This window comes from Apteryx rowi, unplaced genomic scaffold (assembly GCF_003343035.1).
Source record: "Apteryx rowi isolate R43461 unplaced genomic scaffold, aptRow1 scaffold_61, whole genome shotgun sequence".
Taxonomy (NCBI): domain Eukaryota; kingdom Metazoa; phylum Chordata; class Aves; order Apterygiformes; family Apterygidae; genus Apteryx; species Apteryx rowi.
The window spans coordinates 665,469-691,804 of NW_020450883.1; the positions used below are offsets into that span (position 1 = coordinate 665,469).

Consider the following 26,336-nt stretch of genomic DNA (forward strand, 5'->3'; position numbering starts at 1 on the left):
TTACCTGATTTAAGATACAATAATTATAACGGTTAGCTTTAGAGTCTTGGATATGTTAATACTGCAAATCTTCTGGTCTTGTCCTTGATAATAACCATAATGGGAATGTTAGCTGAAGAAACTGTGAGAATTTTTTCATGAATTTGAAATCTGAGAACTATTTCAGTATAAACTAACATTCATAAGGATCCAGAACACTGGGTGTTAGCCATTAACAATGATTGTGCAATCACCATATTCTTAATTAAAGTGTTTTGACGTGTCTGTTCATCAAATCAAATAGCTAAAGAAATTTCCCTTTTGAGTTGAAAATTACCTATCTAGTTTGTTTTTATGAGCCAAGGGTAAAAATGATGTTTATTTACTCCTTTTAAAAGTTTCAGGATCCATATTTCTGCTAGTTTGAAGTAGTGTTATTAAGATGGTAAATTAATTGTCATTTGGTGTGGTCAATTCAGTCTGAACAAAGGTTGTTTCTTCTTTAAGTGCCTTTGCATATGGGATCATATGGGAAATCTAAGAACTGAGATTCAAAATCTCTTGAAGAATAGTATCTGCTGGGATCACTCACATCCTCTTGTAAAAGATTCTGAGTGTGTAAAAGCGAGTGGACGCTCTAATGACTCAAAAGGGACCCCAAGCAAATATATTTGTTGCTTATATTCCTTGATTAATGTACATCAAACCAATCTACTTCATGACATGGTCCTCTGTCCGTTTTGAGCGTTCTGTGTTTTCACATCAATCTTGTGTTTGGGTAATCAGTTCAAGGTGTCAGAACAGCTGCTGTTCCATTTGCTTGAAATCATCCAATTACAAATAAGTGGTATTTAGCTCTCTAGATTTGCCTGAGCCTTGTGACACGGACGTGGCATGTCCGAACCTCTGCTTAATGTTCATTGCACAGTGAAAATGCTAGATCAGTTCCACCAGGTGCAGTTCCACCAGTGCCATGACTGGTGAACTGCATACTAAAAGGGCTTTAAATCCAAGTCAAGTGGCAATAGGAGCTTCAGGTCTCAGTCAAAATGTTTTATTTCAAAAGATCTGAGTAAACTGCTGGTCACAATGATATGTATGTTTTATCTGCAGCTATACTAACTAGATTTCTGAGCTTACCTTGGTCACCTGAATCCAGTCTGAGCCCTGGTGTCTCTGTGCTCAGTACAAAAGAGAAGTATCCTATATAAGTTTTCTAAAATATGATGCCATACCGCTAAGGAAACAGGTCCTTTCAGATTTTCCCAGTTCTCTTTATATTATTGAGAATCCAACGTAATAAATTCATTACAGTCATTGCACTGAGAATCTGTCTATTGTGAGCCATCTGGATTGACTTTTGAGCTGAAAATCTGACATTTGCTGTCCTGATACTTGCTGTTTTCAGATGCTGTCAGATTTCCAAGGTCTAAGGACCCTGCTGGGTTGGTACCTACTTGGAACTCCAATGTAATGTGAGACAATTTGTGTATCTCACTATGGTCATAGCTACTGAATATCTTCCTTTTCACTCGGATTTGTTATTTGTCCCTTCTTGCTACCTCCATACTCAACGTTATTTTGTTGGGCAGTATTGTTAATATTCAGACTTACTTTCTGCTGCTGTTTCAGATTTGCAGAACAGCTCCTATTCTCCAGCAGTCTCGACTCCACCTATTCTGTTGTTCCGTATTGTTAACCGTCAGTCCGTACAAACTGCTAATATGAAAAATTACCTTTCTCGCATCATTTTCTGAAATCCTCTGTGTCTCCTCGTCTCGAAATCCCTCATTTTCTCCTCTGTACCTACACTGTATTGAGGATTATTTTAACATCATGAAAAGCTTTATTTTGTCACACAGACCCTTTTTGTCTTTTTTTTTTTTTACTGCTGGGGTTGTGTCTGTCATAGTAGTCTTATTTGTCCACCTCTTTCAAAGTTGGTTTGGAACCTTTGTCCATGCTGCACTGATCTGTGCTTTTTTTATACTACATGCTTTCTAAGAAACACTCTGTGACTTGTGAGTACCTTATGTCAAGGACATAGGTCTCTACTTCTTTTTGTAAATGCTTAATGTACTGAGACTCTTTCTTTCTGGAATTACATACCTTTTCAAGGAGACTTTAGTTGAACTATTAGTAGAGTAGTGTATGGAATATGATCATTCTATTCCCTTCATAAATTTTTGAAGATCAGCACAGTTATACTAGTCTTCCTTTCCTTTTCCATTGTGCCAACACTGGCACAAACCAGGGGTTTCTTGCAGGATTTTGTATATTTTTCACATGAACACTAATAAAACTTTGTTCTTATAATATTAAGCATATATTTAAATATGTAAAATAAAAATAATTAAAGTTACGTTCTTATTCTGCAAACAAAAATAAATGAACGTCAAATAGTAGGTGCATGTCTTTTTGAGACAGGCAAGGTTTTCCTTGTCCTGTTTTAAATATTATTATATTAGGCTAATGAAATTCTTCATGCAGATTGCAGGGTCCCTTGCCCTCAAAAAGAGGATGTATCAGTGAACTCCAGCAAATAATCAAAGTTATCTGTCACTAAAAAATGTCTCCAAAAATTGTTGCATCTCCTACGTATTCCTCCATTACAGAAAAAGGTCTTTGAACTGAAAAAGCTTTCTGTATATTGTATCTTGGATGTACCTGGTTTGAAGTCCAAAACATACCCACGTTCTGATTTTGAACTTCTGGGAGCAGAACATAATGAATCCAGATTGGGTATCCTGCATTAGTTTACATATTAATATTTATTTTAAATGTCTGAAGATTCACCATTTTGGCCCTTAACACTGAGAGGAATAAGAAAAACTTTAGAAAGTGGGGCACATACCATAGTTCTCTAGTACTTTCACTTGGGAGTCATTTTTCAAAATATTGACATACCTTCCTCACCAGTTAGCCAATTTTTGCTGTTTCCTACTCTGAAATGGTCTTACTTATCGTTCTGAAAATTCTTTTAACTTGAGAAAATCTAGATTGGCTATCAGTGAAATGATTAAAAAGTTTTTATCATCGTGGAATATGCCATGGTTACTGGAAGATTTTTGCTGTCAAGGGTGAGATGAAGATCCAGAAACCCCAAATAAGATATGTCAAGCTTTGAACATACTGCAAAGGTTTTTATTGATTTATAAATGAAATATATAATATTATATATATATATAAAATTATATAATATTATATATAACTTCCTTTTAATTGGTACCTTTTATTACAGTAGTAAGCCATGAAATTRACAAAAGTAAATCACAAAATTGGACAGAAAGACCAATGTTGTCAGCATTTATACTTGTATAGTTCTGTTGGACATTTATGGAGAGGAACAAGGAAATGATTTGGCTTCAGGTACTTCTACCAGGGGAAAGAAAAATCCTTTCAAACAAAATACTCTGGTATTTAAAATGTCATAATAACTGCATTTAAAAAGGCTTCATGCTATTTGCTATGTCACACTAACAAATATCTTAGCCTTTATTCACTACCTTTTGCTTATGTGAAACTGATGCATCTATGTTTTGTTTTTTTTCATTAAAAAGTCAATAAAACAGATTTTTGTTCGGATGGAAGATTGAAGCTCATCTAGAAGATCTGTTCATCTCTGTGTTCCTAATAGGATATTTTACTTAATTGATAGCTGCATTTTTTTTGTGTATTTGTGGGACCAAAGTCTGAAATCTGAGTGTAATAATTAAAAGGTATTGAATGGAAAGAGAAAAAAAAATTGGAGCCATCTTGAGATAGCTGAAATTCCAATAACTTGCAGTGGTTAATGCCCTTGTCAGCTGTTGCATACAAACAGCCCATAGAAACACTGTGGTCAAGGGCTTACTTGGCATTTACAATCTTACTTTTGCATTCTCCATTATGTATTTGCTAGATTTAAGACTGATTATGTAACCAAGTTTGAAAAAGTGATGCATGATGTAATGTAATTTACTTTGTGACTGTCTGGCATTATCTGCTTATCTTGTATGTTTGAGGCTGATTAGCTCATAGTAATAGGGTTTTGGGTTCATCTTCCATTGGAATGCCTCAATATCTCAGCAGTTAGTGCTACCATGGCAAATGCTCATTTGCTCTAAAACATGAACAAAATTTATAAACAGTTAAGAAATACCTTTCTGGAGACAACGTAAAGCGAGAGCATTGGAAAAAGGTAGGAAGAAAGAAGAGAAGAAAAAGATAAGTGTTCTAATAGCATTTTCCATATCGTATTATTTCTTAAAGAAGGACATTCAGGCATCAGTAATAGATTCCCTTTGCCAAATGTTTTCTTTACCTGTTAGATCAGAATTTACAGCAGAATTTATCAGCATCTTAAGCTCTGTCCTGTGATCCTCTTGAGATAAAAAGTAGACTTCAGCCTTTACCTGTCGCACACAGGCTGTCAGTTGAACATTGCAAAGGGTTGTAGAAAGATGCAGCATGTCTGTAGGTGGAGTCACAGCTCAAAGCTATTGAGGAATTGTTTTAATGAGTCATTACTCATCAAAAGATCCCCAATAATGAGCTGTGTGAATATTCCTGGCGTACTCCAAAGGAAAATGCTTTAACCATCATGGAAGTAGGTCTTGTAGATCTCCAGTTCTTTCCTCCAGTCTGTCAGTATCCCCCTTTCACTTCTATGTGTCATAAGTTATTTATACATGCATTTATTTCATTGTAGGGATTCTGGTCTGTGCAACCCTGTTTCTTGCTTCTCTAGATTTGCTCTTTCTGCAACCAATTATATATTTTCCTGAAATTTCTTCCTCTCCTTCTTCTAGGAGTTGCTCTCATATCAGAGGTTCAAGTATCTTCCTCATTTCTCATCATCAAAATTAGCACCCTGTATGGCAGGATCTCTGTGAGGTTTTCCTCCTATTCCAAGAACTGTGTCTTGTTCGCCTCACTTTTTGTTTAATCTGATGTTAGATAAGTGGGTCTTTCAGCCTGTGGAGTTCTTCTGGAAAGCTGAGTATAAATGAGATAAAGGGTACTGTTACGTTGGGAAGTGTTAGCAGATACCACCTAATTGTTTGACCTGTAACAATTATACTTGAAGCTGTAATTCTGCTATACAGATACCAGGGTTCTGTTTCTCCCCCACTTTCCTTCTCCTGGATTTCCAGTTTGCCCATAATCCATATAATTTTGCCTCTTTATGTGTAGAACACTTTGATAATTAAAGAGATGCAAATTTAACCAATCAAATTAGAATCTCTTCAAGAAGTGAGCATGTATTCAAGGGCTTGTATCCAACTTACCTCATTAGGCTCAATAATCTTCTGGCTGTCTTTGGCTAAAGAGTGGCACTTAGAGAACCAACTAGTCTTGCTCTGAAGACATCAGAAGTTTAAGTTTCATCTGTTTTTATTGAAGTATGTTCCAGTAGCTCCAAACATAGTATGTTCCAATATAGTTGCACTTACGCCTTCTTGTTTGTATTTGTTTTGCTTAAGTCTTTAGCTATTTGTCCTTGATGTATGCTTGTCTGTTACATCAAAAAAAAGATTCTATTAAGTATTTTCTCCTCGTGAAGATACTTGTATCTATTCTTTTGATGGACTAAGCAGTTTATCAAAACCCTTTCTCTCATGTAAACTGTTTTTTCCAGTCTTGCTAACATTTATGTTCTTTTTGTTTTCCCTCCATTTTTTTACATTCTTTTATATGGTATTCCAATATTTGTCTCAACAACGTTACAAAAAGAGGTAAAATCACTTCCAGTTTCAGCTTATTTTTGGTTATACATCAAAAAACTGCATTTGCTATTTTTGCCAYTCTGCTGGACCATGAAAACAGTTCAGTTTCATGTTTGTTATGAAATCCAAAACTTCACTGGATTCATGACTTTCCTGGATACACCTTTCTGGTTATTTTGAATTTTGCACTTGCTTCCTATTCAGTTTTAAAATGCAATTTGTTTTATTGGGCCTGATTCATCAGGCAAATCCCTTTCAGTCTGTATGACAGCCCTACTTACATTATTATTATTCCTGTCATCTTTGTGTGCTCAACACATTTTGTTTGCTGTGACTTTAATTACCAATCACTGAAAAAAAAAAAAACAGATTAGAGCTCAATTCCATTATACCCCATCATTTTGTATGATTTATTTTAAATCCTTTGTTAGTAAACAGTTATAGTCATTTTTGTCTTTCATCCTTTTGAAATTGTTTCATATGTTGTTCTCTTATAACACTATCTATTTTGCTGTGTTTTCCTGGAGAGTCATTGAGCAGTAGTAGAGTGTTTTAGGAAAGAGTATACCAGAATTTATACAATGTCATTGATAGGTTTTCAGTATCTTTTCAACTTCATAGTATTTGCTTGTTATTATGCCTAAAGAAATAGTGGTAAGAAATTGACTGAATTTTACTAGTGCCTACCAGTGTGTTTAGATTTTTGCTATAAAAATTAACTATTCCTCTTATACTATTGTTTCATGCTTTGTGCATCTCCAAAGAGTTACTGTATTAAATACAATTGTATCTTTTTAGCAATATTTGAATTTGCCAGAAATACTGTGAGCGTTTGTGATATGTTACTGAAAGAAAATAGTAATACTGGCTTTACTTAGGTGCATGTGTATTTCCATTATTTTTAAGGTTCATGGTAAAAGGTTTCATCAACCTTCCTTCAGTTTCCAAAAAATTAGTTTCAGGAAATATAGCACAAAATTGTATCAGCTTATAAAATTTGAATGTAAATAAGTTTAAGCTCTTAGTGGTTCAGAATACCTGAAATTATTACTAAATTAAAGGACCTGCCCTCTACTTAAGTACAAACAGCTGTGCCTTATTAGCACTCAGCCTCTTGCACAAGCAGAAGTGAACCCTCTGAGTTATGTATTACATATTTTACAAACATGATATTCTTGTAAACTGATTCAAAGCACTACAGAGCATGTAATCACTAACTAGAATGTTTTCTTCCCTGGGAAATGTTTTGTGTTTGAAAGCAATTTTTAAGAAGTTATAGAAGTTCAATTTTTTGAGGCAGGCATATTTTTATAAGAATTTTCTGGTGAATATGTTACATGTAGACTGGTAGCTTTGTGTTGGCACAACTACTGTATAAGGACAGTGATGGTGAAACTGAAAATGTCTTTCAGTGCCTTGGACTATTTTCTTTTCTGTCTGAGTGAACAGAATCAATGAAGCAGTGTTTTTTCAATTCAGTTGTTTTAATTTGGAGTGTTAAAACCAAGGATAATCTTCTTGCACAGGATCGAGGAGATGAATTCACTTATACTGGGAGTGGAGGTAGAGATCTTTCTGGCAATAAAAGAATTGGAGAGCATTCATTTGATCAGACATTAACACACATGAACAGGTAAGTTTTGAGATGAAATTAAAGAGTATYTCAAAGTGAAGAGCTTAAGTTTAATCTTAGTGAATTCAATTTATTCAATTGATTATTTGATTTTTTTAATTCTATTTATTTCATTTCTTCCATTATTTTTTTAATGGATTATGAAAGCTAAGTATGAAGACAGTGATTCATTTGCTCATATTGAAAGAAGTCTTTCATATTTTGATAGCACTTTCTGCCATCATAATTTGTTATGAAGAACAAGGAATTAGGGTGTTGTTTTGTCTTAAAGATGTACATTTTGATAACGTCCCTAATAAAATTGGGTTGATCTTTTGCCTAACTGTAGTCAAAAACAGTTGCTTGAAAAAACAAATTTGTTTGGAACAGAAATGAATGAGACATCTATTTAAAGTATTGTAATGTTGTCTAAAAAGCCTATCTGAACTAAGAATTCTCCATCCTTTTCTGCGTGCATAATCTGTATGTTAACATAACTGACCGTACAGTAGCTGTGAAGCGCCAAGACTGACTGAGACCTTTTCTTTGCCAGATCTGCTTTTAGATGTGATGTGCTGCAGTCAGGCACAAAAACTGAGAGTCAAGCAGGGTTCTTACAAAGTGTTTGGTGGTGCTCAGAGAAGAGGAGGAAAAGCCTGACTTGGATGCTGAGGAAGGGAGGGAGGTAGAGACTGAGCCATGAACTAGAACAAAGAGGGAAGGGAGATGGAAAGGGGGTTTAAGCAGTAGGTCTAGAAGTGTTTTTCTTGAACAGAGCAAAGTTCCTTTTGGAACTAGAAGAGAAATTTGGGCTTAGTCTCAGCATCTCTCTACTCTTAGCAAATGCAATTGATGCACATAGAGTATAAGGTGCTGTCAGTTACTGAATTTCATCAGAGTCCTCAGACACTTCAATGACTGATACAGAAGATTATTGTTATTCCATGTAATAGAATCAGAATTGTTCTTCACTTGTCCAGATAGTTTTCTTATTTTTAAGTTTGTCTTTACAGAGAAAACATTTTTAAAATCTGCATTGCATCCCTGTTCCTTATTGTTTTGTACACTGCATATTTTAGACTTGTACCATCACTGTTTATGGGCCATATTATTTCTTCTGTTCTGTGAAACTTGATTTGGTTTAAGTCTGATTCTGGAGGCTTTTTCAATAGCTGGTCAAATCAGTCTGTGGTTGTAGAGATATTGTCCATTCCAAAAATTTGATCAAGTAGGTATTCATAGTGCCTTGCTCCAGGTGTCTAGAATAGGGTCCTCATATAATTACTGAAAAAAGGTGTCTGTTTGTCCTTGAGTTAGCTACTGTTATTTAACTCCTACTCAGAGGCAATTTATGGATTATGAGAAAGATTTCAATTACTGAATGGTGACTCTGTACTTTTTTCCATACACCATTTTTCACAATCATCAATACTGTCTACCCACTAAGCCCAATAATCTGCTGTAATGTGGAACAATGAGAGGGAAACTTTGCCTTTTATACTTTTCTTCTAATTCCCTCAATGTTATTTAAGAGGAGATTGTTTTAAAAATGAAGAATGTTAAATCTGAAAGGATTGGTTTATTTTATTTAGCTATATCACCTCAGTTTTAGTCTTGAAAATTGGCAGTAAAATATTACGTGTTCTACTTTTTTTTTCCCCGTGTCCCATATGGTAGCATGGATCTCAGTGCTTCCATAGGGCTGTAGTTTCTTGAAGAATTTCCAGTAAATTTCTGTGCTACTTGATAAAACATAATTAGACAAGACAGATAAATATATTAATTCTCAATAAAATGTTGTATGAAGCAATCTAGTTTATGAAGATTTTAAATGTCTTTTTAGAGCTTTGGCCCTTAACTGTGATGCCCCACTGGATGACAAAAATGGAGCAGAGTCTAAGAACTGGAGAGCTGGTAAGCCAGTCAGAGTAGTGCGCAGCTCAAAAGGACGCAGGATCAGCAAATATGCCCCAGAAGAAGGCAACAGATATGATGGCATTTACAAGGTATCATAACATTTTTTTCATACAGTGTTCTAAAAATTCTCTTGTGTGTTACATTGCAAATTCTTTGTTATTACTTCAAAGAGATAATTCTTTTGTCTCCACGATGACAATTATTCTTACCTCATTCTGTAATGAAGAGAAATGAAAATACTTAAAGCAGTGATATTGGAAAATAATACGTAATAGGTTATACAAAGTTGAATATGTAAGCTATATTACGTGTGCATACTGAATCATTTTTTTCCATGGAAATCAATTGATTTCTTCATTCCTTCCAACTATGTCCAAGTTTTTTGCATGTTTAATGACTTCTCAGTGTCTGGAATAAAGGTGTGTATCTTTTAAGAATACTATCTTTATCAAAAATATGGAAATTGTGCAACTGAGGGAAGACCTGCTATATAATAGCAATGTATAACTCAGTTTCTCATTTCTTCTTGAAAAAACAAAGTATGACCACATGCATGCATTTAGCATGTGATAAAATAATGACTGCTTAGCAGAGTGACCATTGAATATCTGTCCAGATTTTCTTAAATTAGATTAGATAGAATATATGATTATGATAGCAAATAATGTTTATAGTGACATTTTATAAACATTGATTACATGTTTATAATTGTTTACATTGTTTATAATGTTTATAATGAAAGTTTATAATGTTTATGACAGTAAATTTTTATTGTTACTTAGGTGGTGAAATATTGGCCAGAAATTGGAAAATGTGGATTTTTAGTTTGGCGCTACCTTCTGAGAAGAGATGATGTTGAGCCTGCGCCTTGGACTTCAGAAGGAATGGAGCGGTCAAAGAAACTGGGTCTGAGCGTACAGGTCAGAGTCAGTGTGCACAAAGTTGTTCTTAGTTCAAATAAATAAATTCCAGAAATAGGAATCAGAGTTAAATTCAAGACCCTTTTCTTTCTTCTACTTCACTGTGGCAGGATCTAATACTAAAAAACTCTTAAGATTATCTGCAAACTGGAAAAATCTTATAATACCAACAAAGCAGAAGGAATTGTGGATGAAACTTTCCACCTCTTGGTGCATTGTTTTGTATATGTGGATTAGAAAATTAAGATTTTGAATCTGGTTTTGTGATTCTTATGCTGGGTACAATTTATATGATTAACTTTTGTAATAGTTGAGTCTCTCTGAGGATTCATGAAAACTACACATTTGTATGTATTTTTTCCTATGTGAGAGTGAGTGATTTGTATAGATAATGTATTTCAGGTGGGGAAGTAAACTAACCCATGAGGACTGGCCACTGCAGAATCCGTGAAAGATTGAAAGAAGTAACGTAGTGTTTCTTTCTTCAGAAAGTCAATGGTTTGTTTTGCCAGCATCTTCAACTTCAGCTTGCTGATTTTTATATCTGGAAGGACGTAGATATGGATATCAGGTTCCTTTTAATACAGTCCAGTCCAGATCAGATCCTTCGACTTGACTACAATTTTCTAAAAATAGATACTCATTTAGAAGTTTTCTCCTTCATGTAGGTTTCTAAATCTTTTAAAATTATTTCAATATGTAGTCATCGGGTTTTAGAGTCCTTTAGAAGTTAGTCTTGTTGGTATTTGGGAATTCCTGTATGCCAGTGGGTTTTGTTTTAAATGAATATTTTTTTATTTTAGTATCCAGAAGGTTATTTGGAAGCCATGGCTAGTAAGGAGAAGAAAGATAAGGTTAAAAAGCAAACTGTGAAACAGGAGCCAACCAGCCAGAGTAATGGAAACCAGAAAAGGACAATTGATGATGGTATTTCTTTTTACTTTTTAGCATTCATCAGTGAAGACTGTCATGTTGTGTTTATTAAGCCAAAAGCATAAAAACTTTGCAGAAGCAGGAAGATTTTTGGAGTATAAATATAAAATGTTAAGCAAATGTTCAGTAACAAGGTAGTAGGGAAGGGGTTTTAAGATGCTGTTTACTACATTTAAGGATTTTTTTTTTCTTTAAGCTCCGTAGAAAAAGGAACAGTCTTCTGTGCAACTGTGTACTGCAGTCCAAAATAACGCTAGCAGTATTAGTTGGAGTAGGGACTTTATTTCAGCATCACATGGGTGTGGTCCATGTTTCAGCCTTTTAGAGACAGTTTTGTCTTTCCCTTTTGCTAGTTCGGGCTAACTCTCTGTTGTTACTGTGTCTCACGGTTGTAATCTTAAGCAGGCACAGAGGAACCTACAAATACATCCAAAGCCATGAGAATGGGAGATGGAGGGAAAGGAGAGGCTTTCCAGCTGACCCAAGAGCAGCAGTGGCTGATTAGAGAAGACTGCATGAACCAGAAACTGTGGGATGAAGTACTTGCTTCTCTTAAGGAAGGACCAGTATGTTTGGTGCATGCTTGAATTTTTAATTTTTAACTGTTCTTTATAGTGTAAGGAAAAATCTGAGTCTTTCTTAAAACTTAATTTTCTGGTTGAACTTTTGCTGAGTATATACTATTTCTAGCATTGTTTTTTTTTGCAGGATTCAGATTTCAAGGAAACAGTAGATTTTGTTACTGATGACTAGGTTTGCACCTACATAGTAGGGTTCTCTTCTTGCTCAAAATGCCATATTAATGTAAAAAGTATTGGCTTTTATTTTGAAGGTAATGCATTTTTCTCTGAAAATACATTTTTGTGCAGTCCTGACATGAGAAATAAGACCTGAGGAAAGATGGTTCCAGTCACTACTTTTTCTTTAGACAGAAATAACAGCAAATATCATTTTCTTTCTTTGTTTGAGAAGGAGACAGAAGTATTGTCATCTTCAAACTTTAAAACTTGCATRTGGAATGAAAATAAGTATGAAAAGAAATACTTCCCTCCCCCTACATGTCCAGAAAATAGGAAGAATAGTTCAAGAAGAGACTAGGCACTAGCACAAAAAAACCTACAGAAGGAATATCCCCCGACGTATTATGTTCTTCAGTGATAACTAGTCTTATCAATATCAAGTTCAGTTATTTTAGCTGTTTTGCAGAATAAGAAATGAAGGCACTAAGAAGTTAAAGTGACTTGATAAAGGTCAAAAACAACTCAGGAAAAAAAACAAGCTGTTAGCTGGAAAATGGATGCCTAAAAATGAACATACATAATCTGTTAATTTGAGAATTAGCTCTGGATGTTTTTGCTGTTTCTGTGACAGAAAAAACCTCTATAACTCTGTTCTTCCACTTACAGTGCTATCATCTTGGCTATAATGCTACTGTACTTCTATTTGTGTATGAGCTGATACTGTAAAGTTATTACAGTAAAATACTATAAAGTTACTACCTCTTTTATCTTTGTACTGTCTAGTGTTTGTAATTGATTAGAAAGAATTTCARCTCTTAAGATTGTACATGATGGAAGGCAATAGAGAGATATGTTTCTAAAAAAAAGGAGAAAAAAAGTATTTTAAAGGCAGTCCAATTACTAGCAAGTCATTTTTCTACAGATTCCTACACATAATTTTGATAACAGTTCTATATGGTTGCCACTAAAGCCAGTGGGAATTAGAGAGCTAGTTTTATGTAGCTGCAATGAAAATATAAGCCTTTTGCTTGAAACCACCACCTTTCCATTTCAGAAGGTATAGTTTAAGATATATCTGATAATTTAAAAATGATTGCACAATACTGTATTTTGAGTAACTGTAAACCTACTTTTTTTTTTCTCTCTCTATACCCACGCTGGTATTTTTTAGATATTTGCAGATCACTGACATACCAGAGATAAGCATGCTTGTATGTGTAAAATACATGATGATACAAATGTATCTGACATTCCTCAGAGCTGCTCAGAGAAGACAGAAAAGCCGGGGAGGTTCTTTTACCTAATGCAGATAAATTGGAGAGTGAGGTCAGAAGAAGCAATTAAGCTAGCCATAGTCCATAATCACAACAGGAGCTGCAGAGGTGACTTTCTTAATAGAAGTAGCGTAAGGTACTTTTCTTCTCCCTTGGCAGAGAAGCAGAGATCTTTCATGGGTATGAATTTCTAGCAACAAACACCAAATATAGATACTAGCCTCTGAATTGTCTGTGCTAAGATTCAGGCTTGAGGGGCCTGATGATCTGTTTTGTTTTATTTATAACAATACTCATGTACAAATAAATAATGCTTAAAACCTTCATTCTCTGAATTGTGGAAGAGCAGAGAAATTGTGGTTGTGGACCTGCTTCCTGATTACTTTTAGAAATCACTCTCTGCTTCTCGTGAATAGGGAGGATTTAAGAACTTCCGAAAGTTCATCATGTTAATGGAATAAGCAGCATTTACAAAAGCTGTACTGTCCACTGAATACAAACAGAGAAAACATGCTTCCGTTCTCATGCCATGAAGGAAGAGGCTGTGAACAGCAGTATAATATGTATGAGCAGCAGATAGGTATAGATAACAGTAGCAGGGGGTGTGAGAATGCTTTTATAAAAATATCTATCAGTATAGGCTTCATGCTGGTTGGCTCTGGAAGGAGATCTGAAACTTAGAGTGAGTCCTGAAGACAGTAGAAAAGTTTCAGTATAAGTAGTCTCTTTGCAAGGTAAAGCTATTGTCTAATTACATTGTGCATTGAATTTCACAGCTTCCAGTACTTGTGTAATATTTTTATTCATTGCTAACTGAGTTTAGCGAAAGAGTAACAGCTGCATTATATGAGCATCTCATAAATGTATGTGTGTATTTGTCAGATTTTCAGAGGGCCAACTTATTTTCCCAGATTAGGTCTGAAAGTTCAGTGTGAATTTGGCACCTAACTTTGAAAATAATATAAATGTGTGTAGTAATTACAGAAGTAGGGCACTGTAGTTTGAAAAAAAATTAGCTTAGTTAAAATAAACATGCTTTTATTTTTATGTTTGCTTGCATATTTGTGGGTGTGCCTTTAATAGAATTTGACTCTTTTATTCCTTTGCCCTACATTAGAATTTTCTGAAGAAACTGGAACAATCCTTTATGTGTGTCTGCTGCCAGGAGCTGGTTTACCAGCCAGTGACAACAGAGTGCCTCCACAACGTCTGCAAAGTAAGAATGAACTCTGTCTTGCTCTGTGCTTTTTTTTGGCTCTGAGACACCAGTCACCAGAGCCAAAGTGCATTTTAGAAAGACAATTATTGCCTAGCATTATGAGCAAGAAAACGTAACAAGTTTGCCTTTAGTGATTGCTGTGTATTCAAGTAATCTTAATTTTATTTTGGAAGAAAAAAAAAAAGTGGAAGGTAAAAGCATATTTAGTATAATTCCTTATAGATGTAATGAGTCAAGCTGATCATTGCTGTCATTCCATTGTAATTAGTGGAATTACTGTAGGAATTTGTTTGGTCCAGGAGATTGATGTTGGTATAGTAACAGTAATTTATTTTTATATGACTAAGGAATAAAAAAATGGGCTACACTTTTATTAAGAGTCGTTGAAAAGATACAGGGTAAACACAAAAAAAATTTCAGCTTATTAGGAATAAGTTATTTTATCATGTTCTCAGCCTAATTATATTTAGTAGGAGGGATGAAGAAGTTGTGTTAAATAGAGACATTAATTTAAAAGTTGTGTATCTTAAAATCTTGAACAGTTGGATACGACATAAGGAGTCTGGAATCCAATTTGTAGTAGAGTTAATTTTTATAGCACAAGTGCATAGAGTCATGCACTGAAGGTGAATATTTAAACTGTGCCTGTCATATCTAACGTTTCTGCCTAAAAGCCTAAAAGGACTCAAACTGATTATCTTCCTAGTACAGTATCTGATGATATAAATTCATTGTTTAAGAAGGTATATATTAACCCACTGTAACTCACTTTGTTGTTATGGATAGCCCCTGGCAATCATAAACAGAGATCTGATGCTCGCATACAGGATGATTATTTCTTCTTCAAAGACATTGCTGTTACATAGAGGCAAAAGTTTATGAAGGGGTTAATATTTAGAGTGATGAAAATTGAAAAACCATGGAGAAGAGAAAGCTGAATGGCAACAAGCTCAGAAAGCACAGAATTTGAAGCTGTCAGTAAGTAATTTGCAGATAGAAAATAATATCTAGTTAAAGCTTTAGGGAATAGTTTGTTAGTCAAATTGTGTTGCTGTTTAGGCATATATCTGCCCTGAATAATTTCTCATATTAAACTTGCATGCTTCAGCTCTCTGCTGCAGCCTGTGCTAACAAAGAAAGGGTAATGCTGATACCACTGTGTTAGAGATTGTATTGAATGTAATGCATTTGATTATTTTACACATCTTTAACTGGCTTAACCGAATCTTACCAGATGAGGTAGATGCAGGTTTTTAGATAAAAGCTGTACCTTTATATTCAGCTACAGCTTGAATTGAAGATCTGAAATACTGTTGCGATCTAACAGCGATGCTAGAAAGAAACTGCAGGTGTAGCTCTGATTCACAGGGAGGCATTAATGGAAATGAAGGGGAAATCTCAGTAGTGGTCCTTTCTTACTTCTTCCCAAACACGTTTCACATCCTGGCCAAGAGCAGAGTTCTTTTGCTAGGTCATTTTAACCCTATAGGCAGATATAGGCACCCAAGGACTTTATAACTTCCTTTTTCTGGAAGTACAGGCAGTTGTGTCTTTGGTTTATAGTAATTCTTTAGGTTTTGGTGGTTAAGCTGTCAATGTAAAGCAAAGTTCTGACAATTTACTTCTTTATCTTTGTATGTCCTAGAGTTGTTTACAGCGCTCCTTCAGAGCTGAAGTCTTCACCTGCCCTGCCTGCCGCTATGACCTGGGAAAGGGCTACACCATGGTTCCCAACAAGATACTGCAGACATTACTGGACCAGTTCTTCCCTGGTTACAGTAAAGGACGATGATGTGCTCAGATCCTTCCAAACTTCTCTCAGTGACTTTATAGACAGTACAGGAGAGCAAACATGGGAAATTCAACAGTGGACCAGCCAGCTTGATGGGACTCAATATATTGTCACATTTTGAAGCAGCTAACCCTCTTCCCCTCATAGCCATCTTTTTTGTGTAGTGAGAACTCTAATTCTCAGCTGTCTTTTAACATCAAAGGTAGTTTTGGCCAGTTGACAAGTAGTTTTTAAAGAAAAAAAAAGCCTCAGCTCTAACTGGCCTAGCTGATGCTTTATTTATGATTTGTTTTTGTAACTACCTCAGGACAGAGGAAAATAAATTGTGGGGATGATAAAAAGTTCAGTGAAGTTTTAGCTACACACTGCCTCCTGAATATTAGTTGTGCCTGGTCCATGTGGTTTGATTTACAAAAAAAAAAACAAACCAAAACAAAAACCCACAAAAAACAGCAAAAAAACAGAAACAGCACTTAAGCCAGCTGGATTAAAGAACAGCAAATTCTGTGGTGTGCATAATCCTTTTTTGTCTTTTTCTTCCATTATGCTGTATTTTTTTGCAAGAACAGGCTGATTTTTAGTCTATTTTTGTGAGCTTCATTGTGCTTTTTCTTGTATCTTATGCAAGTTGACTACTAATGACTAATGAGAACAATATGAATGCATTGTTGCTGCATTAGTGTAAAGTGATCTGTGTTTTTTGCACTTAAAGAGGGTATTCAAGACACTCTAGTTGTGTAAAAAATATTTCATATGAAAAAAGCCACTTCTGTATTAGTTAAACTGTATGCTTTTAGTAGGTCTTGTATCAGTGGCAATACATCTACACAGCATTGAAGGCAGTGCTAGCTTGGAGAGGGTTCAAATAGCTTCATATTGTGATCTGAAATTTTATATACAATATATTTCCCCCCCAAATATACCTTATTAAATATTTTATGATTCAGAAAAGTTGCTAATTTTGTTTTTTTTCCCCTATTATCCAAACTTATTTAATTCATGACCTGTAAAAAGGAGGTGTTGTTTTCAGATTACTAAATGTTTTATGGGGGCTGCTTATTTTTCAAAGATGAAGCTTTATATTCCTTAACTCATTCATCAAGAAAAAAAGAACAATGTTGACTCACAGAGGGCTTTTTTCTCCCAAGAAATTAAGAAAATATAACCCAACATATATTCATGGATTTAACACACTGGGTACATATATATTCTATAGCAGTGGCTCTGGTGTAGCAATCGGATCTCTGCTGAACACCTGAGAGCAGCGTGGTAGCGCTTGGTCCATGACCAGAGGAGTCCCAGGACCTGCAACAGGTGCAGCGGTGCGGCCGGCGCAGCCACCAGGCAGAGGCTACCTGTGTAGTCAGGGGGCTGCGCTGATGGTGATAGCCTACAAAGTAGATGTGTTGTGAGGCTGGGAGGAGATGGAAGGCATATTATTTTGGGGTGGTGGGGGGATCTTTTTATTTTTATATATAGCAGTTTTGTGAATGTGTATTTCAGATCTTTGAAATATGAAATACCTGGTTTTGGAACATCAAGTGTGAATTTGCATTTCAGATATTTGAATATGGAGTACCATTTTTGAAATACCTTTCAATTTTAGGCTACATTAGGACATCAGTAAGGTACTACTGTTAATTTTATAGCTTTATGTAAAAGCACTTCTCTGAGGCCTTCTCAACATGTTCATTCACATTGGAGAAGTATATACATCATCCTCTCTGAAATGTAAAACTTGCTGAACAGTTTTGGAAGAATTACCTCTTATGGTTAAGCATACAGTTTCAAAGAGCTGTGGATAGATTCTTGAGTCCTGTTTTTTTACAAAATGGTAGCTCAATACTTCATTGTGAAAACAGATGTAATTTTACCTCTGTAACAATCATATTCATCCATGCAATAAGACCATAAGATCTGCAACTTTTTATTTGATAGATGAATGTTGTGAAGTATTACATACCTTTTGATGTTTTTTTTTCCTATTATTTGATGGCTTTTACCTATTAACTGATGAGTTAATGCATCATTTTAAGAGGGAAATCTCTCAAAACTCTGCATAGAAGGCAGCAACTTCTAATTCATGCACCCCCCCCCAGCCTTAAATTTGCATTGGTTAGTGTTCAGTATTTGTTTTCTGAACATTTCTGTGTTTATTTTTAGCTGAGTAGAGAAGGTGAATAGTTCAGATTATGTTTGCCAAGAAACTGTTCTAAGAATTTGTTTTTTTTTTTCTTGTTCAGAAGTTAGTGAATCCTGTTTACTAGAAACATGGTTGTTTCTGGTTCATATTAATGTAGGATGATCTCTTTGAGCTTAATATGAATCTACCACTAGTTGCCAAGTTGTCAGTTTAAAGTCAGCCATGGGAGATTCTCCATTCAGTACTAAAACATAAAAAAATTAATTTTTTTTAGATTTTTTTCAGTGGCAGACATAATCAGGCAATGTGAAACTGACATAAACACTGAAGTAGCCTGGCAAAACTTTGTGGACTTAGGCTGGCAACTCAGAAAGCTTGTCTTCCCTTATATTACAAGTAGAGTTTGCAGTGGTGTACCACAATTTTATACCCTCCCCCATTAGTGCTATATCAGTAGCTACTAAAAGAATGCCTTTTTCAGTAAAATTTTCTAATGCAGAATGTACTACTATTCTTACATATGTATTCAGACATCTTAGGACCCAGATGCAGCTTTTTACATCAAAATTGGTTTCTGGCCCAGCCTTCCTTTAATGAAATCCCTTGCTGTCTCCTGTTACCTGCAGTCTCTCTGTTGAATTCCTGCATGGAAGCTATGAGGTAGATATAGATAAAGAATTGCAACTCCAAGACCTCCACTATACAGGGCACAAAAGTACAGTACTTAAAATAGTGCTATAAGCACTAGCCTCATCTGTGTCTCTTCAGAGAAAGCCCCCAGGCATTTATGTGCCTGAACCTTCAAGAAGAGTTCCAATAACTACTATTTAGAGAGCGTAGAAATGTGCAGTCTTTCCCCAGTCTGAATGTTTCTACAGTACCTTCCTGAGGCACCAAAATCCTGCTTCATGTGGCTGAGTTAGTTTGTCTAACTATCTGCACAAAAGAGCTCTCAAGTTCCTTCCAAATACACTATTTTACTGTCACATGCACTGTCTAGGTAAGTTTCACTTTTAAGCCTAAATGATGGGAACAGATTATAAAATACTCCTGTTTAAGGATTTGGGATACTTTTTAAGTGAATATAGCATTATGTTTAGCAGCAGGACTCTGGTCTCAGGATGTGCTGTTGGTCTTCTTGGAAGGCGAGAGTGAAAGTTTGAAATAGTTTTTACATAAGCCGTAGACTTGCATGTCAAGACAAGGCAAGGCGAGTACAGTGCCTAAACTAAAGCTACTATTCAAAATAAGAGGTTTGAGATATTATGGAAGAAGCATACTTAGACAAGTTAACAGTTCAGAGTATGTTAGAAAAGCTGTTTGATAACCTGTAGAGGAACTACAAAGAAAAACTGATGTGATATAGAAAAAAAGTAAGATTAATCATTGTAGCTAGCTCATGAGAAACACAGATATATAAAATCTGACATTATTTTACTTTGTGTAGCATCTGTTATTACTGTGGCAGTTCTGACAAATCAGAACTTAAAACAGGCCTTATTTTTATACTGCTCTGTTAGATAAATCTACTTCAAAAGTTAAGATCCAAAATATGACAACACTTAAAACTGACCAATTTTTATTGCAACACTAACATTGGTAGTAAAAAAACAGGTAAGAAATATGAACACTAGCAAGGCTGGTGGTAATCAGTGAAGTAAATTAAACAATATCTACTTCATCTGTTTTTACAAAATACAAACAATTACTTCTGCAGTTAATGTTCATTGCTATTGCCTTATGCACCTGCATCTATTTTACTTTTTCTTGCAACATATTTTCCATACTGTTTTGAAAATTCTATGTTAACTGTTAAAACTTTAGCCTGAATCAAGGCAACTCTATCAACTGCTGTGGAACTAACACATTTTGCTTACACCTAATACACTGATTGTATTTACATTTTAACTGAGCAGTGATTCAATTAAAAAATGTGGAGATTACCCCAAATATACACAGTATATAAATCCCCTATCAGGTCTGGGACAAAAAAGCCATCCTGATGGACTCAGAAATCCAGGCAGCTGGAGGCAGCGTTACGAAGATGCTCTCTTCTGTTCAGAAAAGGGAGATTCATAAGCTTCCATTGGTGGGCAGGTACAAACCAGATGTTGATCTCCATATATGTCATCAATGCGAGCAATTGTGGGCCAAAACTTGCTTTCAGGCTTCACAAAAGGCTAAACACAGAAAAAGAATTGGCTAATTATTTTATCTGTCATACTAAGAAAATTTGTGCAAGTGTAATAGATGCTAGTTTAAGAATGAAAAATGCTGAAGTGGATTTTTAAAGGGAAATCATACCTCAAAGCTATTTGCAGTCCCTGAAATCTAACAAGGATGCTGGAATAGGGTTGGCAGTCAAAACAATACTTAGATTCTCAAAGAATGTAACCCTGTCTTCCAAAAAAGGCTTTCAAAGAAGCAGTTATCATGGGATTTAAAAAACAAACAAACAGTGTCCTATGAATAACTGGCTAACAGATAGGAACCAAGGAAAAGTGGAGGAGATAGATAGCAAGATCTGTGCCACCTTGCTTTTCTCCCTTCTTTCAGATAATTTATATTGAGCAAAGTTCACAGTGCAATTAATTAAATTCTTCCTCTTTGAAATAGTAAATACCATTAAAGTAGATACAATTTGGTTTCAAGTGAGAAAAGTTACACATATAGTTAAGTTCTAAATCATCTGTTAAGATTCTGGAAGCAAATTTGGATAGTCCTCTGAAGATGTTTGACATGTCTGGTGTCCAGTTCCAATCTAGCCTTTTTTTGTAGTTGGCTCACGTTAGTGTTGTTTGAACCATGTGGCCCTTGCATCTTGTCAAACCTTCATTTAAGTTCTTTGGAGCAGAGCTTTGAACATGATATGGGGTGGTTTTGGGAGGCTCTGAACTGACTGGAATTCCAATGTGCTTTCCAGTAAGAATATCCAATATTGAAATGCTGAGATTTAGAAATCAAAGTTTGCACTCTATGTGTAGAGACTTTTTAAAGATTTTTTTCTTGAAAAACAAATTTAATAGGACTGCTGTAGAGCTCACACACTTTTAAAAATTCAGTAACATTAGAAAGGCTCTAAAGTTGTTACTCCTATCATCAGATTGGTTCTTCTACAACAGCCCAGAAAACCACAGAGCAGATGGCAAATTTACATATCACCAAATCATTAGGTTTCCATTGTTTACTCACCAGTGGGAAGGCTGCTGCTTCTCTGGAATAAGGACGATCCCACTTCGAAGAAGTGATACAGTTCAGAGTATGTGGTGACATCTACAGCAGAAAGATGTTAAGACATGTGAAATTACTGAGTTTAACTGACTGTGCTAGTGTGAACCATCCTTCAAATCCACATTACTACATACAAATAGTTGAGTTTAATGCCTAGAGGTTCTCTTGAGAATATAGTGTATCCGGAAAAAAAAAAGACATCTAAAACAGGAAGCAAGACAGAATCTCGATTTTTGAATTTGGCTAAAGATATTACTATCTGACATCTGAATATTCATCTAACTTTTTACTAAAAATTCCCCTGGCATTTAAAAATACAGTGCAGCATTAGAACAGTTACTGTGAAAATTGAACTAATAGCCTTTTTGTGCTATAGTTGCTAAAATATTTCTTTCTGTTTTTTATTTTACAGTTACTTTTAAGGCTGTTCAACCTCGCTTCTTAAATCAGATAAATAAGCATCTCTTCATCATTTTGAGAAGACCCAGAAACAGACACATAGATCATATGCTTCCTTAAATAACTTTCTCCAGTCTCTCAGTAAAGGCTAGACCTTTGACTTGGTGGGGGAGAGAATCAAAATTCAAATTTTGAAAAAGTTTTTAGAAAAGTAAAATTTCAGGAAGAAATTAGTATGGGATCCTTAACTACCATTCATGCTTGTGACATTCAACCTGGCAATGTTCACGCCAGCTTTTGCATGCAGTTATTTTTGCAGAGTACTGAAAAACTAGGAAGTGGTCTCAAAGGCTAAGTTATGTTGGTGACTTGATCTACGTGTCATCTTACCTTTAGTGGGTTAACTTGGGGGTCCATCCTGCCCTCCTCTATTTCAGCAATTTCTTGTCGAATATTGATCATTGCATCACAAAATCTATCCAGTTCTGCCTTGTCTTCAGACTCTGTTGGTTCAATCATAAGTGTTCCTGCCACTGGCCAGGACATGGTTGGAGCATGAAAACCTGATGAAAAAGAAATCCAGTCGCTGACAACAGGTTATGATTTTATATAAGCATTAGCTAGCACAGATTTACAAATTTAGTCCTTTCTGTAACAGGACTCTTTACAGGACAGAACATACAGGTTGGCAGTATAGTTATAGAGGTGAGAGACTGTTCAAATATCTTAGTTTTGAACCCTGAAGTATTAGTCTATTGMGGTCTTTATGATAGAATTTAGAGTTACACGTGGATTTCATGATATGCTCTTAAAACCTGCACTTCTGGCTTTGTTAATTTTCAGCCCGAAATAATACTTCTTCCCAAGGTGATTGCTGTCCCCTTCTGCTCAATTCAATAAAAGTGTTTGTAACTTTACCTTCTTATGACAGGCTGAGTGGCAAAGTGTAGATTTGTCCAACTGAGAAACAAGATAAAAAGAAAAGGTGGTCTTCTCTCATGATTCCTATTCTGCACTAGTGCTAATTACAGCCTTGTGACACTTTTAGTCAGGTTGCAGGGGATGAAACTTAAATTTACCCAGACAACTCACCTTCATATGTATGGAAAAGTTTGTTTAAAGTGGTCCAGTCTATTCAAGACTGTAGCAGCCCTCTACAAAGAGCAGGGAGGAATTTTTTGCTATCAAGACTTTTCGATTATTTATTTCACTGACAAGGTATTAAAACACTGGATAGTGTTTTACTACCCAGTAAAACAACTTTTACTCATAAGATGTTAGAAGCATAGTTGGAGGGTCAGCTGGAATCAAGCAGTTCAACAGTTCATCTTTTACAGTCACCAGAATCAACCAGATGCCTCAGAACAAACATAAACAGGTAACAGAGGGCATCTCTGGAGTGCCCAGCCCAGGGGGAACACTTTCACCTAGACTGTATGATGAAGCAGGTGTTCAAATCCCATTATCCTACTTCAAAAGCTTTTATGTTTATTTTCTATGCATGGCTGATGTAATCTTGGTTCCAGCCCACTTGCTCATGTTGCTGCACATCATGTCATCACAAATTTGAGAGGGCAGTTTATAGAAATGGGGAGGTAGCAGCAGACTCATAAGCAGTTACTATCACTCAGCTGATGCAAATAGCTCTCTAAGCCCTTAACGAACACGAGTACACAGAATCACAGCATGGTTGGTGTTGGAAGGCACCTCTGGAGATCTAGTCCAACTCCCCTGCTCAAGCAGGGTCACCTAGAGCAGGTTGCCCAGGACTGTCCAGATGGCTTTTGAATATCTCCAAGGATGGACACTCCTGAGATTATCATGGCAGATTCACCATCCAGAAGCACAGGACTGCAATGGTTTTGGTACTCTTTAAAAGAGGTTTAAGAAATTCTCACTTAACCTGCTATTTTAAAAAAGAAAAAAAAATCCTTTGTCTCACCATAATCCTGAAGTCTCTTAGCAAGATCTACAGCTTCAATATTTGCTGTTTTTTTGAAAGGTCTTGTATCCAAAATGAATTCATGGGCTACATAACCTGTAAACAAAAAAAGTATACCGTGCTTACTTGCTAGGAGAATACTGTAGTCTGCCAGTTTATTCTCATGGGTTTGGCAGAGAACATGGAAGAAAGACAAGTAAGAAATGTATACTCAGGGAAAAACTCAAACTTGAGAAACTGATAGGTAAGAGATACAATGCAGTATTTGAAGATTAGCCATTTCTGAGTCCCAGTATGTTAAGAAAAGGCCTCATTTTCTAAGATCAGAACTGGGAAGAGTGCTCAAAGCAGACTGCAATATTTACAAATACACTGAAAAATAATTAATTAGTTGTCTAGCACCATTTGGGTTCCAGGCTTTCTCTCAAGCTTCTCAAATTAGTAGTGTACAAGATGATCAGTTTCAAATTATGCAGGAGAGGAGCTCAAATCTGGTACTATATAGAGGCTAGAGGCAGATTCATTTAAACTTACATCCATTAGTCAGAAGAACCTGGTTTTATTTCATTACTGAACCTTTCAAAATTTGCAACTTCATTTGCTTCCATCACAAAATAGTATAGTCTCTTAAAATACAATCTGCAGATTCAACTAACATGTAGTCTCTTAAGGTTAAAGCATGCACACTTTGAATAGCATACATATTGGATTTAGAGTTTTTTGGTGCCATTCAACTTCAGCAAAAAGTAAAATATTATGCTGTGATAGCTACAACAATCTATCTTAATAGGTAATTCTTTCATCTCTTAAAGCAGGACAAAAACACTGAATAAGACAGAAGGACCACAGCTGGAACACATTCAAGAAAGGGTTGCACAGACTTGAGGAACTACAATGCAGCTGTAGTATTTTGCATTGCTAAAGGCATTCTCCCCCCTTCTCCCAAAGGAAAATAAGGGTGGGAATGAGAAGAGAAATTTATCGTCTTTCAGAGAAAATGTGTGCAAGGAAAAGTACAGGTCCAAAAATTTTTTCAAATTTTAATTGTTGTGCCTTTGGTTGTGGGATATTTGGAGGTCTCAACATTGCAGCTTCCCCTTTTTGCACTCTTTCATTAATCTGCTAATAGACTTTAAGAAGAACAATCTGATGCAGAAGTTCATTCTATCTTATGTCATTATTTCATCTAATTACAAATCAGCACTTTTTCTTCTACTTCTGCATCTCTCAGTTCCCTTGTGATACCGCTACACAACTAGTGTGGCAGGTTATTCCTCTCCTTATGAACTGCATCAGGAGAATGCTGAGATTCAGCTACCGCACAGTATTAAACAAGAGACCACATTACAATCCAACTTTTACATTAAAAGTTAGTTAGAAAAAAGTCATCTCAGTCACAAGAAAACAAGAAGTGTTCAATACTTGCCTTTTACTCCTCTGAAAAGGATTTTGTAGTGCTTCTCTAGCCTCTTTGCCATGTAGTTTGCATTTAATATAGCAATCTCAGAAGCATGTTTAAGACCCTTTCCTCCCATTGTCTGAAAGAGGAATAACACAAAGAAACAGATCTGAAAACCCCAAGCAACCTAAGCATGTTCTAGTAATGGGCAAACATGATAGGCAACAGCACCTTACGTCATCTGACTAATTATAAGGTAATCATGCAGCTATTATACTTAACTTCTCCATACTACACTAAGAGAAAAGCAATGGGCATTACTTCAGTGCAACTCTGGTATCTTGGGTACACATGGCTTATAAGACTGCTTATTACATAAGAGTATTTGCTTAAAACAGATGAGCAAACAATCCAAACCTTTCCTCAAACTAAATAGCTTTGAAGCAAATAGAAAAAAGTGAGTAGAACTCACAAATTTCATCAACTCCAAGACCTGTACATGCTGCCTGTCACCATCTTTATCCCCAGGGGAAGGGCAGTTCACAGAGCTGCCCAAAAAGCTATTTTTACTATATTTACAAATTATCCCAGCAACTCAAATTCTGCTTGCTGGTGCTGTGGATGACACTGTATATTAACAAAATTCAGAGCCAAATGAACACAGAAGTATACTTATTTCTCTGTTAACCCATGGTATAAAGTGCTGGAATTGAGTGGTGTCCGAATTTCCTAACACTACACCTAGAAGTTAAGTTGGCACAGAAGAATGGCAGAGCAGCCTTCAAGATAGTCCTTTCAGATGAGAAAGCCTAAACAGATGGTACTTTGCATTGTGAAGAAATAGCTTCTCTTAAATTTTACCACAGTTGTTTGAATATTCTGTAATAGGAACTGTAGTATTTTGTAACCACAGAAGTTGTACCAGCTGGTACTTGCTACTTTCAAATCCAGTGAGAGTTGGTTTGCCAGGGGTGGATGTTTCCAGGGCAGGTATCAAACTGATTATGAGATACTCTGAATGACATTGTCCTGAAGTTCACTATTGCAACTCTTTCTCTCACTGAAAGCTTTAAATAGTGTGCAGAACCCTAGAACACCCTCTTCTGAAATAAGATTTGAGTCTACATT

At 35.7% G+C, this 26,336-nt stretch overlaps 2 protein-coding genes across 7 annotated transcripts in view; one reads left to right on the forward strand and one right to left on the reverse strand.

Moving 5' to 3' along the window:
* The window catches only part of UHRF2 (ubiquitin like with PHD and ring finger domains 2), a 94,074-nt gene extending 77,528 nt beyond the window's left edge, over positions 1-16,546 (forward strand). For 3 of the 6 annotated variants that reach the window (XM_026083552.1, XM_026083556.1, XM_026083555.1), the window contains 7 exons: positions 7,214-7,320; positions 9,143-9,305; positions 9,999-10,136; positions 10,940-11,063; positions 11,472-11,635; positions 14,201-14,299; positions 15,948-16,546. In XM_026083552.1, coding sequence (XP_025939337.1) covers positions 7,214-7,320; positions 9,143-9,305; positions 9,999-10,136; positions 10,940-11,063; positions 11,472-11,635; positions 14,201-14,299; positions 15,948-16,094 — 942 coding nt within the window. In that variant the 3' untranslated portion in view covers positions 16,095-16,546. Of the gene's footprint in view, positions 1-7,213; positions 7,321-9,142; positions 9,306-9,998; positions 10,137-10,939; positions 11,064-11,471; positions 11,636-14,200; positions 14,300-15,088; positions 15,281-15,947 lie in introns of all 6 variants that reach the window. The other 3 variants (XM_026083553.1, XM_026083557.1, XR_003256310.1) reach the window with 2 other exon arrangements.
* A 3,249-nt stretch (positions 16,547-19,795) lies between these two features.
* Positions 19,796-26,336, reverse strand: part of GLDC (glycine decarboxylase) — a 42,344-nt gene continuing 35,803 nt past the window's right edge. The window contains exons 20-24 of the mRNA XM_026083601.1: positions 25,236-25,347; positions 23,810-23,905; positions 22,258-22,430; positions 21,430-21,510; positions 19,796-20,417 (exon numbers count right to left, since the gene is read on the reverse strand). Coding sequence (XP_025939386.1) covers positions 20,274-20,417; positions 21,430-21,510; positions 22,258-22,430; positions 23,810-23,905; positions 25,236-25,347 — 606 coding nt within the window. The 3' untranslated portion in view covers positions 19,796-20,273. The remainder of the gene's footprint in view (positions 20,418-21,429; positions 21,511-22,257; positions 22,431-23,809; positions 23,906-25,235; positions 25,348-26,336) is intronic.